The sequence below is a fragment of the Gasterosteus aculeatus genome, chromosome 8, assembly GCF_964276395.1.
Source record: "Gasterosteus aculeatus chromosome 8, fGasAcu3.hap1.1, whole genome shotgun sequence".
Taxonomy (NCBI): Eukaryota; Metazoa; Chordata; class Actinopteri; order Perciformes; family Gasterosteidae; genus Gasterosteus; species Gasterosteus aculeatus.
This window is the reverse complement of record NC_135695.1, coordinates 7,344,006-7,361,627: the sequence shown is the minus strand read 5'-3', so window position 1 is coordinate 7,361,627 and position 17,622 is coordinate 7,344,006. Positions and strand designations below refer to the sequence as shown.

At 41.0% G+C, this 17,622-nt stretch overlaps 1 protein-coding gene across 2 annotated transcripts; it reads right to left on the bottom strand.

Annotated features, from left to right (window-relative positions):
- Positions 1–1,762: 1,762 nt before the first annotated feature.
- On the bottom strand, positions 1,763–7,915 carry LOC120824492 (uncharacterized). 2 transcript variants are annotated; one of them, XR_013468491.1, is made up of 3 exons: positions 7,497–7,635; positions 4,469–4,522; positions 1,763–3,143 (listed from the first exon to the last, which is right to left on the bottom strand). XR_013468491.1 is itself a non-coding variant. In XM_040185389.2 (3 exons), the coding sequence occupies exons 1-3, from the start codon at positions 7,287–7,289 to the stop codon at positions 2,911–2,913; spliced, it is 669 nt and encodes a 222-aa protein (XP_040041323.2). In that variant the 5' UTR covers positions 7,290–7,915; the 3' UTR covers positions 1,763–2,910. The 2 variants fall into 2 exon arrangements, 1 of the variants encoding a protein (XP_040041323.2); XM_040185389.2 differs by having other exon boundaries at positions 6,908–7,915.
- Positions 7,916–17,622: the final 9,707 nt, after the last annotated feature.

Below are 17,622 nucleotides of genomic sequence, written 5' to 3'. Positions count from 1 at the left end.
GTTGTTGACAGATAGACTTTCTCATGATCAGATATGATATGCCTAAAGTTCCCTACATCCATTTTCTGTCTGCACTTTTCATTTCAATCACACTTAAAACAAACTTTGTCACTGCTTTTAAATATGTTTCTGGTTTCTCTCTACAGGTTTGTGGTTATTTGGCCACATGGGGGCACTTTTGGCCTTTCAAGTAAATAGATATTGAACATTTAAAATGTCCTAATGTCAATTTTGCGGTGTAAGTCATTAATCAAATGATAATTGATGAATACTAGTTGAGAAATTGTGCATACAAAGGTAGGTAACCACATCTTGATTTGAGCTACTAACAAATTACGCTAACTACCCAAAAATTAAAAAAATCTTTTGGACACTGAATTATTCATCTCATATATAATAAAATCCTAGAATGGTTTGATATCCTGAAAATTTGTTTTTTTTCCTTTTAAAACATTTTTTTCCTTTCTATACAACAAGCTTGTAAGTGACACGAGTCAGTAATTTCACTCCTCTAGGGGCGAAGCTGCTGATGCGACAGCGGTCGGGGCGAAGGGGAAGGTTTTTGGAACAGATGGGTACCTGGTGAACAGGGTTGCTGGCAATTCTTGCTGCTCTTTCATTAGCTCCTGGTCCACCTTTTTAACGGTAAGGGCACCCGACACCAGTACCAACAGACTCAAGAGTTTGTCCTCAGAACAGAGCCAGGCACAAATGCTTGTGAATAAATCGATCAGAACTGTTGTTGAGATGTAGATTTTCTAGAAAGGATCAGTCAGAAACTGACCATAAATATTCCAGGTTCAAATGTTTCAAATGATGTGGTACTTTTAAGAGTCACAGAAAATTTTACTCGAGCAAAAGTATCGTAATTCTTAGAATACATTAGACAAGATAACCCCAGCGCTCTCTATGACACGGAGGTAACTTTGAGAAGAAGCTGCAGGCTGCAGCCGCAGACACCAGAGAAAGGGATTGAGGTTAGAAATGTAAGTCTGGACCAACCTCCAGCACGGCTGGACATATGAAACGTTGGTGGAATCCCATCAGCGTTTGCCCGAGATGTGCTGGAGACTTAAATAGAACTTGATTGATATCGTAATACGTGTGTGAGCAGGGTGCCGTGCTCATTAGTATTTCCTCTGCATCATCACAGCAGTTGGTCACTGCGTTGAAGAACATCTGAGACTGGAACTTGTCACGGAAGGTAAAACATTCTGCAGTATCCATCTTCAAGGTCAAGTTTCATCTGGGGGCATTAAATTAAGGTCGCATGTTAAAATCAGAAGCCATTTATTGCCGTGTATTTTACACAGGAATTTGTCTGCAATATAAGAATAAAATGTAGATGAAAATATACGAGCAAAAATTAAGAATATAAACAAATAAGATAAGTATGTTAAAGTGCGTATGTACAAATATATTTACATGGTGAGAAATAAAATAGATAAATTAAAAACAAGATACAAAAATGTAAAACATGTTTATATTGAGTCACTAAATTTGTCTCATTGTTTGCTCAAGGAAGCCATTGACAAACAAAAGAAATGGCGTATCTAACTTAAGCTCTATAGCTTCTCAGATTGATAGTTTATTATTTCAGTGTGAAGTTAAATGCTCTCTCTGTGAATACTGATATTCTATTGGACCTTAGTTTTTTTCAGTGTACTAACTCATTTATTGTTAGATATTAGGCATGTGCACATGCCCAGAGGTCAGAGTCAGTATCAGGTATGAAAATAATAATGAAGTGATTTCCACCACCTTTGCTCAAGACTATTTATTGGATGACTTAAACGGGGTTGACGGCATCAATATGAAAATTACCTCTGCAATACAATTACATAATTGTTTTATGATACACTTAAAATAGGTCCCTTGAAAGCATCACTTTACTCTGTGTCACCTCAAACATGCACATGTGTAAATCTGAGAGAGAAAGTAGTCCATCAGTAACATAGAACAGGCTCCCAATTAGTCTTTAAGTAGTGATTCTATCCTGCCGTCAGTTGATCAGAGCAGTGTTGTTCAGCCACTTTAGTTCACTTTATCTTTCCAAACACAGAGTTTACAGAAGCAGTGTGCGCAGAGCACAATGATCACAGCATGCACAGACCAATAAGCAACTATTTGTTGTAGCGTAGTGATGTCACAAACTCATGGACAGTACAGTACATAGCCCTTAACGGTGAGGTAAGAAAGGTAAACAAAGGCTTTGGCATGAAGCCATTTTTGCAGGAAATATTAAACATTAAACATGAACAAACAATGAACACGTTCTGCTTCAAAGGTGATGCCGTGTTCAGACATTTAACAAGAAAGGTCACTACGTTTAATTTGTTCTTTACAATGGCCCCAATACTTTCAGCTTCTCTGTTTTAACTGGAGCATGACACTACAAAATGCTTCCATTTTATGGTCATGTAGCAGTAGTTTCAGCGTTATTACATAACAAATGGCGAGGTTGTTAACATTTGATGCCTTCCTGTGTCATTGGAAGCGTTTTGACGCAAATCTTACAATAATTACAATAACTGTAAGCAGTGACCAGCGTGTATTGTACATTCAGAGTGATTAATTGTTGTTTTTTTGTTACTCTGAACTGCATATGTCACATTAACACAAAAAACGTTAGTCTCTCTGCCTCCTTGGCCAAAAACAGCTGAAGCCGCTCAAACTAGCAATCTCCACAGAAAAGAGGCCGATATGATACAAACATCATCATTCAATTCCTCCAACATTCAAGTAAAGACTATCTAAATTCTTCTCTTGCCCAACATTACACAAGTATTACAGTCCACCTGCACGTGATAAAACAGTGGAGAGAGCTTCCATTCGTGAAATCCACTTGGGCAAGCAATGCAAGCTAACGCGCTGCTTTATATCTCTCGAGATGGGTCAGAAGATCACAGGTTAAGTCCCAGAGTGGGTGTCCGGTGGTCGCCGCTGTAAAGTCTCATCTATGGTGACTGCTGTATCCTCCGGTCTGTCGGCGCTCAGGCAGTTTGTGTGGTTCAGGGATATGTAGCTCATTTCCAACAGCCGGGGTCTCTCGGCCAGCTCACCCATCACGTTAATGTTGTTGGATATGCAGTTTATCTCGGTATTATTGCAGTTAGTAAGTCCGCGAGAGCCACACACCCAGCCTGAAGAGAGATAATAGTGGTGTTATGCTGGGAGTCAGTACAAATATAACAATGTCAATCTGAGTCAAAGAGAAGGAGATTTTCATTTTTTATAGTTATATTGATAAGATTGTAGTCTCCTCTGTACCTTGGTGTTATTGATAAAGATCTTGCAGCATTATACAAATAAAAGTACTTCAATGTACTTAAATTTAATGTAACACAGAGCGTGTCAATTTTATAATAATACTGTTACTGCATGATATGTATCATACAAACATATCATAGCAAATGCTTATTCAGTTAAGGGTTCAAAACCCAAGGTTATTTATGCCACAATAAAAATATTCAAAAAACTAAAATAAACTGACTTCTTTCACCTTCAGATTGAGCTAATAACTACTTTAGATTTACAATTGCAAAAAACTCAAACAAAACAATATATTGTAGCTTTCTTACCTATATAAAAAGTATTTTTTTTCAACTAGCCTTCACAGATGGAATCATGTACAAAGCTCCTCAGTCAGGCGATCTGAGTATTTAAAACATGCACACAACATGACTGCACACTTCATCTGACAGAAAGCTACGATGGGTTCAGCTTCTGTAATTCCATTAGAGGCACAGCACCATAAAATTGTTTCTGGGGGAGAAGTCTGCTGCACAGCAGCCCCATCACGAGCGGTGGAGCCTGTTTGAATTGGGACACATCAATCATTGTTCTGTCGGATGAGGAGCTGAGATTAAGGCTGGCAGTTGCGAGTGTGAAGGCAGTAAGGAATTCCTCAGACCCACAGAACCGAAACATGACCACAAGGGACCACCTCACTTTCAACTATCTCGTTTTTTCCACACTCACTTTCAGGTTAAGTGTGTGATGCTTTTTTTATTCTTTGATACCCCTGTGATACTTACTGCTATTACTTACAAGTTACAACTACTACTATAACTGAAATAGCTTGCTGAATATCTCAATGCATATAAAATAACATAATAACATTATAATAAATAATTATCAATAGCTTATGTGTCCTCTTGTTATTCATTATAGTATACAATGGATCATAATATGTCTACAACATGTTTTTTTGCTTTTCTGATAGAGTGAAGTATCCACTGTGAGCAGGAGGCTTTACTGCTTAAAACATGAATCCTCCACATGTCCCCCTCAGCAAAAAGCCTGAGAGGCAAAACACTGCATCGCCGGTGTATGTGTGAGTTTACATGTGGAGGGTGAGAGACAGAAAGATAAGCTCTCACTGCTGTCAAATTGAAACAGGGCCAGTCTGTCTCTGTGGCAAAGCAAAGTGCTGCAGACTGTGAACCATGTGAGCTTTGTTTTTTACCTTGTTCACTAGTTTCACCAGCGTCACCCTCAACAACCATCGACCTGCTTCCACCTACAAGCAGGGAGCAAAAGAACAGGCATGTTAGTGACTCTGCCCACAACTCCATCTGTGTCTCGTGAAATTAGTTTAAAAAAAAAAAGTCATTGAAACACACAAGATCACGCATGGTGGGACAATGTGACTGAGTGTGATCCGGCTAGAGCCCCTTAGTCCTCTCCGAGATTGATTTACCCACGTATGCACGGATCAATTAGGCTTAACTGTTAACCAGAACTATGTATGAGGTGTCATGTTGCACAGTTGTGACAGACACCCACCAGCCTGATAGAAAGTTGTTGTCTTTTTGGTAAAGAACTAACTTTACTAACTAACACACCTAAACTGGTCTCCCGATACAACAATTCAAATTGGCAGCCCCCAAAAAACACCAAAAACTGTGCTCTCATTGTCACAAAGTTGTTTGGTTCTCTCGCAGCTCAAAAAAATAAAGAGAGCAGTTAAACACAGTATAACACAACGTCAATTCAAATTCTGGGATACAATTCTGTCCAGCTAAAAATCATTTGCGAATCAGTTTCACCTGTTTTGATGCAAACAACAGTTGGATAGGAGTTGCATCAGCAAGAAAAACCCCAAAAAGGGAATGGTTTTGCAAGTTGTGGCCATAATTCTTTTATCTCTCCTCGTCCTTCATGGCTGATTTTTCTCTCCCTATGCACTTTGCTAGTGCCCTTGTCACGAGAATGATTAAGTACCTTCAGTCCATTTAGGTTGCAGATGTAGTCCAGCTCATCCAAGATGGCACAATCCTAAAATCTGTCGCAGTTTTGAGACAGGAGGCACCATCAGACGGGCCGTTACAGGAGGAGGGCATGACAGTGCTGTGGAAGTGCAACAGCCGTCCAACAGCAGGATCAGTATCTGCTCCTTTGTGCAAGAGGAACTTAAGGAGCACTGCCACAGCCCTACAAAATGACCTAGGACGTCAGTCGTGTGCATGTTTCCATCAAACTGTCAGAAACTGTCAGTCCTATAGTTGTGCAATATCATCCAGCAGGATCTGTGGGTCGGTGATGGCGAACGGTCTGGGGAAGCGAATCCTTATCGCCTAGCTAGCCAACCTTTACTGCTGTTAGGTACCAGGATGAAATCCTCAGACTCATTGTTGTTGCACTGGGCCCTGAATGCCTCCTGGTGCAGCACAATGTACTGCCTCGTGTGGCCAGAGTGTGAAAGAGGTTCCTTTACAACAAAGCTATTGATGTCTTTGACTAGCCTCACCTGTCAAGGAGCTCACTGATGCCCTGATCCAGGCACGAGAGAGGAGTCCTCCAGGACAACAACTACTGTCTCATCAGTAATCATCAATAGATTACTTCAAAAACTGTGATAAAACTCTTACTAGCAATTGGTCATTGTTCCAAGACTATTGTAGGATCCCTGTTGTCATGTTGCTTCAAAATCTGCTGCAATGTGAATAAATTGGTGGTCACATTCTCATAAGTATTTATATTTCTCTGTGAGGGTATTTTTTTTACCTCAAAGAGAGCATCTTTAAGTACTTAAACTATGAAAGGTGTCGAACACAGAACACGTTTTCCGTTCATTTTGGGGCCCCTTGCTGCTGTCCTGATCTGCTTAAATGTGAAACATTACTGAGCAAAATCTTCCATTTTGCTTTAAATCCTTTGAGGAAATACACTGGCTGTCAAATCATGACAGCACTATGAAACGTAAAAATAGACTTATTCATTCATTCATTCATTCATTATGAATCACCCACAGGATGCTCTTCAGAAATAGTGACACATTAGACTTCTCCATTTTTCATACAAACACTTGGTGATTGCGTAGTTTGTCAGGATGTCTTCTTCCTCACAAGGTCATTGGCTGAGCACAGAACAACGGATTTTACAAAGTCGGATTTTTATGAGTTTACTAAATCCTCTACACGCTTTACCCAAAAAACTGTCAATGTGCGTATTCAATTAAGAAAGCGCCTGATCGCTCCAGAGTCTCTTCATTCATCTATAAATTAAGATGTTTGTGTTCTATGTTGTTAGTTCTCTGGCAGCGTCTGAATTTAAGTCTTTAAAACAGTCTTCAATACACAACTGTAGTACAGCTTTAATTTATATATTTATATATATATTTCTTATAACTGTATATTATCTGTCTCTATACCGTTACCACCTTTTCTTCACACTGTGTGACTGCAACTCCAATTCTTTTCATCCTGCTCTTAGTAAATCTAGTGGGAGTACACACGCACACCAAGCGCGCGCACACACACACACGCACACACACACACACACACACACACACGCACACCAAGCGCGCACACACACACACACGCACACACACACACACACACACACACACACACACACACACACACACACACACGGAAATACACACACAGATGGGGTCACATACCAACAAACTCATTAACCACATCTTTGACGAGGTGCCCAACTATCGCATAGGCTACCACGACCACCACCAGCCCTGCCATCACCAGGTAGAGAACCGCTTTGGGCAGCGGGATGGAGTCTCGTGTCCGGGAGTCTGTGTACAGCGGGTCACTCTCGGAATAAGAGTAATGAAAGACGTGCTCCATGCCAGAGGTATGGTTGGAATTGAGGGGCGGGTTGCTTGCGCTCATGGCGCTATCCGGCTGCAGAGCTGTCACCATGGTGGTCGTAACGTCCTCCGCTTGGTCCATGCTGGCCAGGCGTGTGGTTTTATTCAGCAAAGGTAAAATCTGAGACAGAAAATAGCTCCAGTCCTTTATGGCACTTGTGTTACATAAAAACATTGTTTCTCCCACGCGATCGTCACAGCGAGGTGTCCATTTGCAAGATCTATATAGCGTAAAGAAATCGCTGAAATGAAATGAAAACAGATCGAGGCACAGAAGGTTCTCCAAAATTGTCTTGAAAGTAGATGATTGTGTTAATTAAAATCCGTCAGGTTATCTCGGATGCCAAAGTGTCCGCCAGGAACTCACCGGTGCAAAACTTACCCAGCTTTCACTGACGAAACGCAGAACGCCTTGTCAAGGCTGCGGAGCCTTTACGCACCAATAACGCAGGAACGTAGTGCCCGATATTTGCTTTAGTTCCAATGGTGAAATAGGAAACAACGTAGTGGCACACTACAACACACACTGCTACACAAAAGACGCGTGCCAGAAAATGTGTCGTCAATCTCTTCCCGTCCCAAAAAGTGCGTAAATCCCGGATGACGGAGCCAGGAATCTGTGAATCTGTGTCACATTCAGTGTTAATAAAAAGCGTCACGACGCCTCCTTCGCTCTTAGGTGCCCCATTAAATAAAGGTGTGGGAGAGCAGGGGCACCGGGAGACACTTTATATCCTTTCCTGTTGACCTTCATCACTCTGAAGCCTCTGAGGGGAGTTCAAGTGTTCTCAGCTATAAACTGGCTGTTGAAGGGAAAGTGCAGTCGAGCTAGTGATGGCGCTCTGCGGTTGGAACGTGCGCAAAAGTTTACGGGGAAATAAAAATGTATGTAAAGGATGTTCACAAACTAAAAACAAAAATGTACCCCAACACGTAGGAAATGTATGGAGCCTAATCCAAGTCAAAAGTTTTGTTCATTTGAAAAACAAATGTGAACCTGAAGATTTAAGTTTAGGTCTTGAGCATTGAAAAATACAACAATGTAGTTAAAATAAAAAATTAGTGGAAAAGTATTTTCAATATAGTTTTGACTCAGTTCTATATTTTTGGAATAATATATTCTTTTCCATTCTGCACTTGTAATGCAAATACTATGTATTTTTTGATATTCACTGTATTATATTTTTCCGTTGCAGATTTTATATTTTCAGATTCAATTTTTAAATTTTCACTTTCAAATCTTAAATTTTCAGATATTCAACTTATATTTTCACTTTCAGATCTTTTTTTCTCCTTTGGATCTTTTTTTTTCACATTCAGACTTTTGACGGTGATGTGGCGTTTAGGGGGCGGGGCATCAACTGGGAGGGGCGTGTAATCATGAGATCAAAACGTTTCACCTGGATTTGGCTCCATAAAAAAAGTTTTAATTTAGCATTTACCTTTGACAAAAATACTGTTCATCTAAACAATTAAGCAGAGGAGCTACTCAAAATATTGAGTAATTGGAAGGGAAATTTGTAGTAGGCCATACTGACCTGGCCGATAGGGAAAAAGACCCCCGCAAAAAAACATCTTTGACCAAACATGAGAAGTGCATTAGGGATCAGGACATATGCCAATGTGATATTTCAGTAGATCAGTGAAAGGCTTTACCTGTAGGTGGTGACAGGGAAAAAGGTCAGTGCATCACCAAAGTTGTTGGGTTTCTTTCCCTGGAGATCATGAATACATCAATATTTTCATTTTATAAATATGTCATTGCAATCCATCCAGTAGTCGTTGTTCCAGTCTGGACTAAAATTGGTGGGTGACCTACATTGTCATCCGTAGAGACTCGCTGCAGTAAATCTGTTACAGACATTGATTACTTCTGGATAGCTGCAATCTTCAAGTAGTGCCCAGAGCACCAGGACAGTAGATCCAACAGTACTTTTTTGCCATAAAAAAGGAATAAAAATATTTGAACACATAGCAAATGGAAAACTATGTAGACAAACATGCTATTTGATTAAAGTGCCATTGTTTTGGTTATATTCTCAGTGCCTCTGTGGATCCGAAGACTGTTTTTCCCTCCATTTTCTTTTCCCAGGGATATACGCTCGACTCAATTAAGATCTCATCTGCCGTTCAATGATCAGCTCTGAGGAAATATATTGGCATCCAGTGAGTCACCGTTTAGCTATCACAGCTGAAGAGGAACGTCTCTTTAAGATTTTCAACTTTGTCAATCAAGATTCTCAAACTGAATGTCATCTCCTTGCAGCTTCACTTGTTCACTGGCATACTCAGAATATTAAAGCAAATGATCAACTCTAAATACTGTTAATATTTACCGTGAACCAGGAACACGTGCTTTAAATGTATCCGTCTTATCAGGACATTTACAGATATTTGCTGCTGCTAAAGGTATTATTAATACAAGATTAAGTCCAGTAGGTTATTAAGTCCCGTATATTTAAGACAAACCGAGCATGTGAGTCCATCTCATACTTACCATTCTTAATCCCGTCTACTAAACTCTTTTTCTTCTGAAACCTAGCATGTAGAAGGTTAATTGAGATGGAGAATGGATGAGATTCATTTCTGCGTCAATCAGTGGGCCTTGTGACGGCAGCAGGGCACAAACCCCCGTGATCCTGCTGAATAACAAAGCATCTTAGTCTGTGCTGCTCTGGTTGATCTGCCTGCCTGATGAAAATGACCCGTCATACTGGACCAATATACTTTAATCAGATATGACCTGAAAGCGCCAAATGCTTAGTTACACCTCTTCACTCCTCCATTTTCTGCATCCTCCGACACGTCTCCCTCCATCCTGCAGGCTGAATCAAGCGCTTGTGTCACTTTTCGCCCCTGGTTGTTGTGGGAAGTCATTTTCTCCCCCTAAAACCATTAAGGTCACACTCCTGTGTTCCTTGGTCATGTGAGACCTTGATCCTCAGAAGTCCTGAGATGAACTAACTCAAGAAGTGGATTCGCTTTCATAGAAGACTCTCAATGATCCTTATCTCCAACCATCAGCTCTTTTCCAGGACATTTTCCTTGAAACGATTGTCTTTGATCTCAAAGGATTCGCCATTTCCTCGTTTTTTTGTCTTTGAAACTACCATTTAAACACGTCGCAGCAGTTTAATAAAAACAGGCTATGCTCTTTTCATCTGGCACCAAGTTTGAGTAAAACGCTGAGTAATTGTTTAAATTATTTTTGATCAATTGTCTTCTTGATAAAGGAACATTTACAAGGATATTGCTTTGAAAGATTGTTTGTCGTTGATAGTAAATGTCCTCCATCTTTCCTCAAAACATGTTTGTAGTTGCAAATTGCAGCTTGCCATATTAGGAGATCCTCACAGTGAGACTTTATTTCTTTGAAGCATTTTACTCATCAGAGAATAAACTAGACAGTAATGAATCTAATTTAAACAAGATAGATCCAATCCATCTAACGAAGTGCATGCAAACTGAGGACTGCATCCCTTTTGTGGACATTGTGTTAGCTGAGATGTTAGCTGACAGGCTGTGGACAAAAGAGGCAGGTGACGTGAGGCATGTTCATCCCTTTCTTCCTTCTCTCTCCCCTTCGATACAACTTATTTCTCCTTAGATAATACCTAAGAACAGTGATTCAAATTTCCATTCTGTAAGCTTGTCCATAACCATTTATTTGTGTCTGGGTGACATTGGATCTGAACAACTAACCGGGGAAACACAATCTGGATTTAACTCTTATGATCATAATCCTCCGACATGAAGAGCAGTGACTGTTTCCATTGCATTCATCTGACGGAAGAGATCCCCTTTTACTATGGGATTACATTTAAAAATGGACATCACTGTTTGTGTTATTATCTCAATACTTCAAAATGAAAAAGTAAGGTGAGCACGAACTTAGGGAGGGGATTTATTTTATTTAGATGAAATCTCTTTTTGATGGATTTATCTGCGAGCGCCAGGTCAATCTGCCTTTTGTTCAGTTTTTAGTACAAGCGCCTCCCTCTGCCCTGCATTTCCTCTACTGCCACATGGTCTTTTTATGTGGAGGACCGGCTGACATTTGGCAAAGACTAACTTCCTGTTCACCTTTGCACTTTTGTATCACTGCACACACGCCTCTGACCTCATGGCAGCTGCGGCAGCTGCACACGAAGGTGAGACTAATACCCATAACTGAGTTTTCTATTCCAGTTAAATAAACGTTTTCCATCTGGGTTGTGAAATGAGATACATAAAATCATGATTTAATTCCATACACATCTTAATAAATAAAATTGGATGCAAATATAGTAATTAGCAGCACACAAGTCATTTTCACATTATTATTAAGCGTTGAGCAGATTGGGCTCAAAAGAATCGTCGGAAAGGCTCTTTGAGCGAGCTGGCTGTCAGTTAACACCGTCAGCAGCTCAGTCACAAAGTCACGAGTCTTTGTATTAACATTGTTCATTCAACACAATGAGTTTCCGGAGAGGGGACGTCATCCACGTCTGGAACAATGTATCCGCAGGCCGAGCAGGTTTAGTAAAATAGTGTAACACAAACGACATATATAGTTGTTGATATTTTTGTTTTAGCTTTAGAAAATATTTTGTGGTGGCCACGTCATACAATTATATTGTAAACCAGAGAAAGGAAGCATTTCAGCACAAGTAAAGATAATTTGTCTGTTTTTAGTTGTAAAATCAGCTGAGGCTCCAGTTCAAGTCGGGGCAAAACAACATCCAACAAAACACTTTGATTATTAAAGAAAATATCTTTAAGCGTTTAATCCTTACAAATATTTAACTGTCATTTTCATTGTGGTACTGAGTACAGAAGTGCAGGAACTAATGCTGCATTCTGGTCCTCTCTTGAACTCGGACATGACACCAGGCAGAAACAGCTTCTTTACCTGAACATTAATGGGGATTCACCCTTTTCCCTAAATGAGTTTCCTGAAGGTTTTCCCCGGACGGCAGAGCTAATTACTCTTGTCAGCGTGCACGCTGACGGCGGGAACGTGTCTGTCCCACAGCTGAACCAGAGGCGCAGCACATCTGGCACAGGGAGTCCCCCTCAGCATGCCTAATGATCTAAACCACTTCTGCAGCACCAACAGTTTGTGTTTCCACGGATGCGTAGTTGTAGTTTCAAAAGGCTCACAGGAGCAGACATGACGAGCGTGGATGTTTTTCCAGCTTGACAGCAGGAACCAAAACAAGTACAGCTAGACTCCATTAAAACTATGCTTTGTCATGAAATACAACACAAGGTCAAGATAGAATCACAAGCTTTTTCAGATAAGACAAAGCCAACCAGGATAAAAGGAACATTCGTCCTTATCCAACCTTGTGGTATTGAACGATTGCGCAAAACCCCATGTAATGCTCGGCCAAATCTGTTTTTCACCTCCAAATAATTAGATTCAGATATTGTAATTGGTTTGAACCTGTGACGTGTTTACAACTGTCTGGCAATTGAACTAGTGAGTGAAAAAAAATGAATGTGATTGAAGATTGAATGTCGGAAAATGAGATCAGTGAGAAATGGTTTGGCCTGTAATGGCGTCTTATTGGAACACGGGTTCAGAGGGTAACAATGGTACAATCGTGACATCGTATCAGCGGGGAGGGCCTTGAAACAAAACCAGAGTTGTAACAAAGGGATCATTTTATTTCAAACAGCTCACAGACACCTTTGAAGCGGATGTTTTTAAGTCCATCAAGTAAAAGAGTGACTACAACCTTTCTGTTTGTCCATCTGGTAGCAACGTCACTGTGATCGATTCTGCATTGATGCTTTTCCCTGGCGCTCTCCCCTTCCAGTCCAAGGGTACCGTTCTCAGCCCGTTCAGCAAAGTCACTCTGGTTCTTCAGTCACCTCTGTCATGACTCATTAAAAAGCCAATGTCTTCTGAGCTGCTGGGGGGGGGGGTCCCTGACATCATCTTGTTCGGGTCAATTCACTGTTAAATGGATTTTCTTACTTGGTTTGATTATATTTTGTTTGCCAATAAAGACTTTGATATCTATTTTACCAAGAATTCAAACGTAATAAAAAATGTAAATTGGAGAAACATAGTAAAAAGGAAAACTGCATGAATAGAAAAAAGGTTGGTCTTATCAAAGTCAATGTGTTTTGCAGCTATTTTGAGAGAGGATATTTATTTTTTGATGGTCTATGCCCTCAATCTCAGATTTGATAATGAAAACCTCTGGCAAATGGAATTATTTTGAATAGCCTTTCCCGGCTGTCTTTTCCCTGATCGTTTCTGCTGCTTTCCGTCCGCAGACATCCTCGCGGGGAGAAAAGTATTTTCACAGTTTTCCCTCGATGAGTCAGAAAGATACAATCTGATCTGCCGGAAATTTAATTAGCACAAATGGTGAGCCGAGGCTTGAACGGACAGGGCCGCCCTGTTCACTGACAGAGGGAGACTCCACGAGCATCATGCTGAACCAACTGACTACTTGTACTCGGAGGTTCTGTAGAGTTAAACAGGGTTTTGAGTGGATTGAACTTCAGGCTCGGACTCCAGTTAATCCATCTGTTACGTGCCTTGTTTGTGTTTGCACCGTGTGTGTGTGCGTGTGTGTGTGAGAGTGGGTTTGATTCTCTTCAGCTGTGCTGGCGACGTCACTCCTGCAGCTGATCAGCATGGGATTAAATGGCTGTGCCAAGCCAGAGTGGGATGCTGCTTCAGCCAGAGCGGAACCAGAGAGGTTGTGAGGTGCTGCCGTCAGGAGGTTTTGGGAGCCAGTGAAGAAGGAGCCGTACGCCGTACTCGTCTTCCTTTTGGAGACTGTTCTCAGTTACCTTGTGTTGAGTTTTCCATCATTAAATATCCTGTTTTGCCGTTGGTCCAGATCTCCTGGGTTTATTATTTTTAACTTGTTTACGTCCTCCACTCCTTTAGGGACGTAACACTGTCCCTCAGTGTTGGGAACCATGCTTGGGTTAATCTTATTAAATCTTCTTAAATTTTCCTACAGGATTTAGTCGTAGTGACGGGGTAATTGTCTCACCTTTCCCTCTAACCCCACCAGCAGTGCATACATCTACTCTGCGTTGGCACACAATTTGACTTTTGTATTTTTTATAAGCAAAGCTAAAGCCAACGACAATTTACATATGCTCAAGTTTTGTTTGAGAAGACAAACTTATCTGTGACAATTTGACAACGTTAACCACCTGCGACAGTTATGGTTGTACAGTATATCAGGATATGTGGTAAAATTTCGGGAAATGCTCCTGTGGTTTGTAATAGAGGGTAGGAACAAAAAAAACAATAAAATGATTGTGTTCGGAGAGGGAAAGCAAACTTTCCGAGATGGTGAGATGCAGGAAGAAGCAGTTAATCTCAAGAAAAGGATCGTTGTTGTCCACAACGTGACCCCAAGTCATTCTCCATAATGATGCAATTCATCAGTGTCTGTAGGAGAAGGACCGTTGTTGTTGTTGTCGTTGTCGTGTAGCTGTTATCTAACGCTGACAGTTTAATTCTCACAGTGGTTTGGATTCATGTGGATGAACATCTGACCTTTGTGGTCGTCACTGAAATCACGTGACATTGAGAGCGGGTTTCCTCAAGGTGAACGCCTTACTCTTCTTTGTCTCCTGCCACTTAACGTGCCACGGTGTCTGCAAAGTGATGCAGCATAACGATGGAAGGGATTGAAACACCGAGAGACGAGCAGAACGAGATGTCGGGACAGTAGAAAATGAAGTTCAGTCATTTGGATTTACTGTTACGGCCCTTGGCCTGTTTCTGGTCGTTCTCCTGCCCCTCCTCTCGTTTCAGGCCTAATTGCGGACACCTGGGACGATGGGGGTTAAATGGGAGGTTCTCTGCTGCATGAGGTTCTTCTTCCTGCGCTGGTCTGGCGACGGGAGGATCAGATGCCGCTCGGTTGGCCCGTCCGGCTCCATACCTCGCTTGGGGCTCCAAGGACGTGACAGATGCACATTTAAGTTTATTTGCGGTTATGTCTTTTATTTTTACAACCAACACTTGCTCCCACACATACAACACATCCCTACACTTGCTTTACACCACTGATACTGCCGTTCACACCTCATCGTTGGTTTTGTTGTTTAAAGTTGTGTTTGAGGCACAATAAACTTATGTTTGGCATCGTTGCTCGTGGCATGGTCTCCCCTCTTTTGTTGCGGCCTTGAGTCAGCCGTAACATTTACCAAATTGGTCTAATGTTATTACGGTGAAACTGCTGTTACTTGCTGTTAGTAAACTATTTTAAATCACACATATGTGATTTATAACTACTACAAAATTGCGTGCAGCCTGCATTCAATGGATGTAGGTTCTGTATTCTGCATTTATATTTAGCATGAATTGCCGCCCTGAGTTAAACCAACTGAATCTTTACTTTAGCTTTTTATGAAAAGGAATACACAGACGTGCTTTGAACCTACCGAATAAATGGTAAATCCCGTAAACATATCTGTTCTCATCATCCCCTTCTTTTGTTTAAAGGGGAGGCTGCTGCGAGCAGGAGGGAGGATATTGATAGTGAAGGAGTCAGTCGTCAGGGTTTGGCAGCACCGGAGATCCTTATCTCCCTCTGACAAGGTCTTAAATGTCTGATTGTCTGAAGGCTGAGAATGAATGAATGAATGGTGAATATCCCCGTTGTCCCATTCGACAGGGGACAAACCACAACCAACACCACCACAGATTCCAATCTAACTGAGGGACTACGTGTGTGTGTGTGTGTGTGTGTGTGTGTGTGTGTGTGTGTGTGTGTGTGTGTGTGTGTGTGTGTGTGTGTGCATCCAGTATAAAAGTGGAAAGAGTTACGAATTAATCAAAAGAACAATAAATGAAACACAGCTAGAAAAAACGTAGATATGTAAAAAGCGCAATGGTCCTTTTGCTTTATTTTGTACTATTTATTGTTTTGAAAGCTATTTTTTGTAATGCCCATAATTTCACTTAAAAGCTGGTTCAAGTCGTGTGGGGTCTATCTAAAGAAGAACACCGGAGGTGCAAAGCCAGAAGAATCAACTGCATTAAGTTTAAAAATAAAAAAGGATTTAATAACTAACAGAAGCGGATACAGTTACAAAGTTGAACATGTTATGAATAGTGTAATATTTTCGAACCTCAAAGTATGGATCTCCAGAGATTTCACCTGTCTCTCCTCTGGTGCAATCTCAGGGGTTTGTTCATTATTTGACTGGCTGCCCATTCAAACAAAGCTCCACCCAGGTGGGTCATCGCAGCCACGTTCACGCCCAGGCACCACCCACCTGGCTCTGCCCTCCATGACCTCATCGGTCCCTGACCACTTCTGTATTACAATACATTCAATGATTACATATTTGACATAAAGCTTCTTCAATTAAACATAGTATGGCTGCACTTTACCATCACTATCATCTAATATTGAATACACTATAATCATAACATAAATAAGATCATCATATTTCAGAACATATTTCTGCAACACAGTTCTAATGTTAGATAATGTTAATGTTGTTCTAATGTTAACTCTCACCTCCAACACAGTGGTTAAAGCCCCTACCGCCGAGGTAAATCTGGACATGCCTAAACAAATTACAACACAGATAAACCTTATTCTTCTGAGGTAAGGAATTGTCTTTCCTTGTTTCTGGTGAATGGATGGTGGAGGTGTTTGGTAAAAATGTAGCTGATTTATTCATGGTATGTAGACCAATTTTGACCAGGTACAACTTGTGGTTTGTTTTAAAACATGAGGAGCAGGGTCTATCACTGCCTTCGTGCTAAACAAGATGTAGCCCCATTTTGATCATCTAAATCAGACCTCAGTGTTATTAATCCATTTTTAAACTCACTGGTCCAATTAATAAATACATGACATCTGATCAATGAAGTGATGAGCAGACTGACACTCACTGCACTGATTACTGACAAAGGAAAATAGAGGATAGATGAGGAAACAGCATCTGGCCCTTTCACACCTCATTGAGTTGATAGAATACTAATAAAAATCCATATGACAACAGCATACTAAGTGTTCAATTAATATTCTAAAATATTCCTGCGCTGCATGTGGCAGAGACCTGTTCGAGGCTCCCTCGCAGGAAAAGTGACGGGTCTGTCTCCCGGGTAAAGAGGAGGTGACCTTATTAACCTTTTTCCTTGAGCTGTGCGGCCGACAAACCAGCCGGCGATGCTACACACTCCGAGTACACACTCACAGTGCTCACAGCCGATAAATTATCTCTTCCGGAGGCTTTTTTTCCCTGAAGCTCGGTGACCAGATGGAGCTAATAAATTGACGAATCAAAGACCAGAGTGGTAAAGAGAAGTCCCACAGCAAAACAAAACGATACAGGTTTTGTCTTCCACAATAACACATGAAGAAGCCAGGTTTGATACTCTTTTTATGAGCAACGAGTCGAAGGTGAGGTGATAAACAATTCTATTTATCCATGATGTTGATCCTTCCTCAACTTCACTAAGTTGCTTATCCTTAAGCTGACATTAAAGGGGCAAAGCACATAATGTGCTGCTCGTCAGCCAA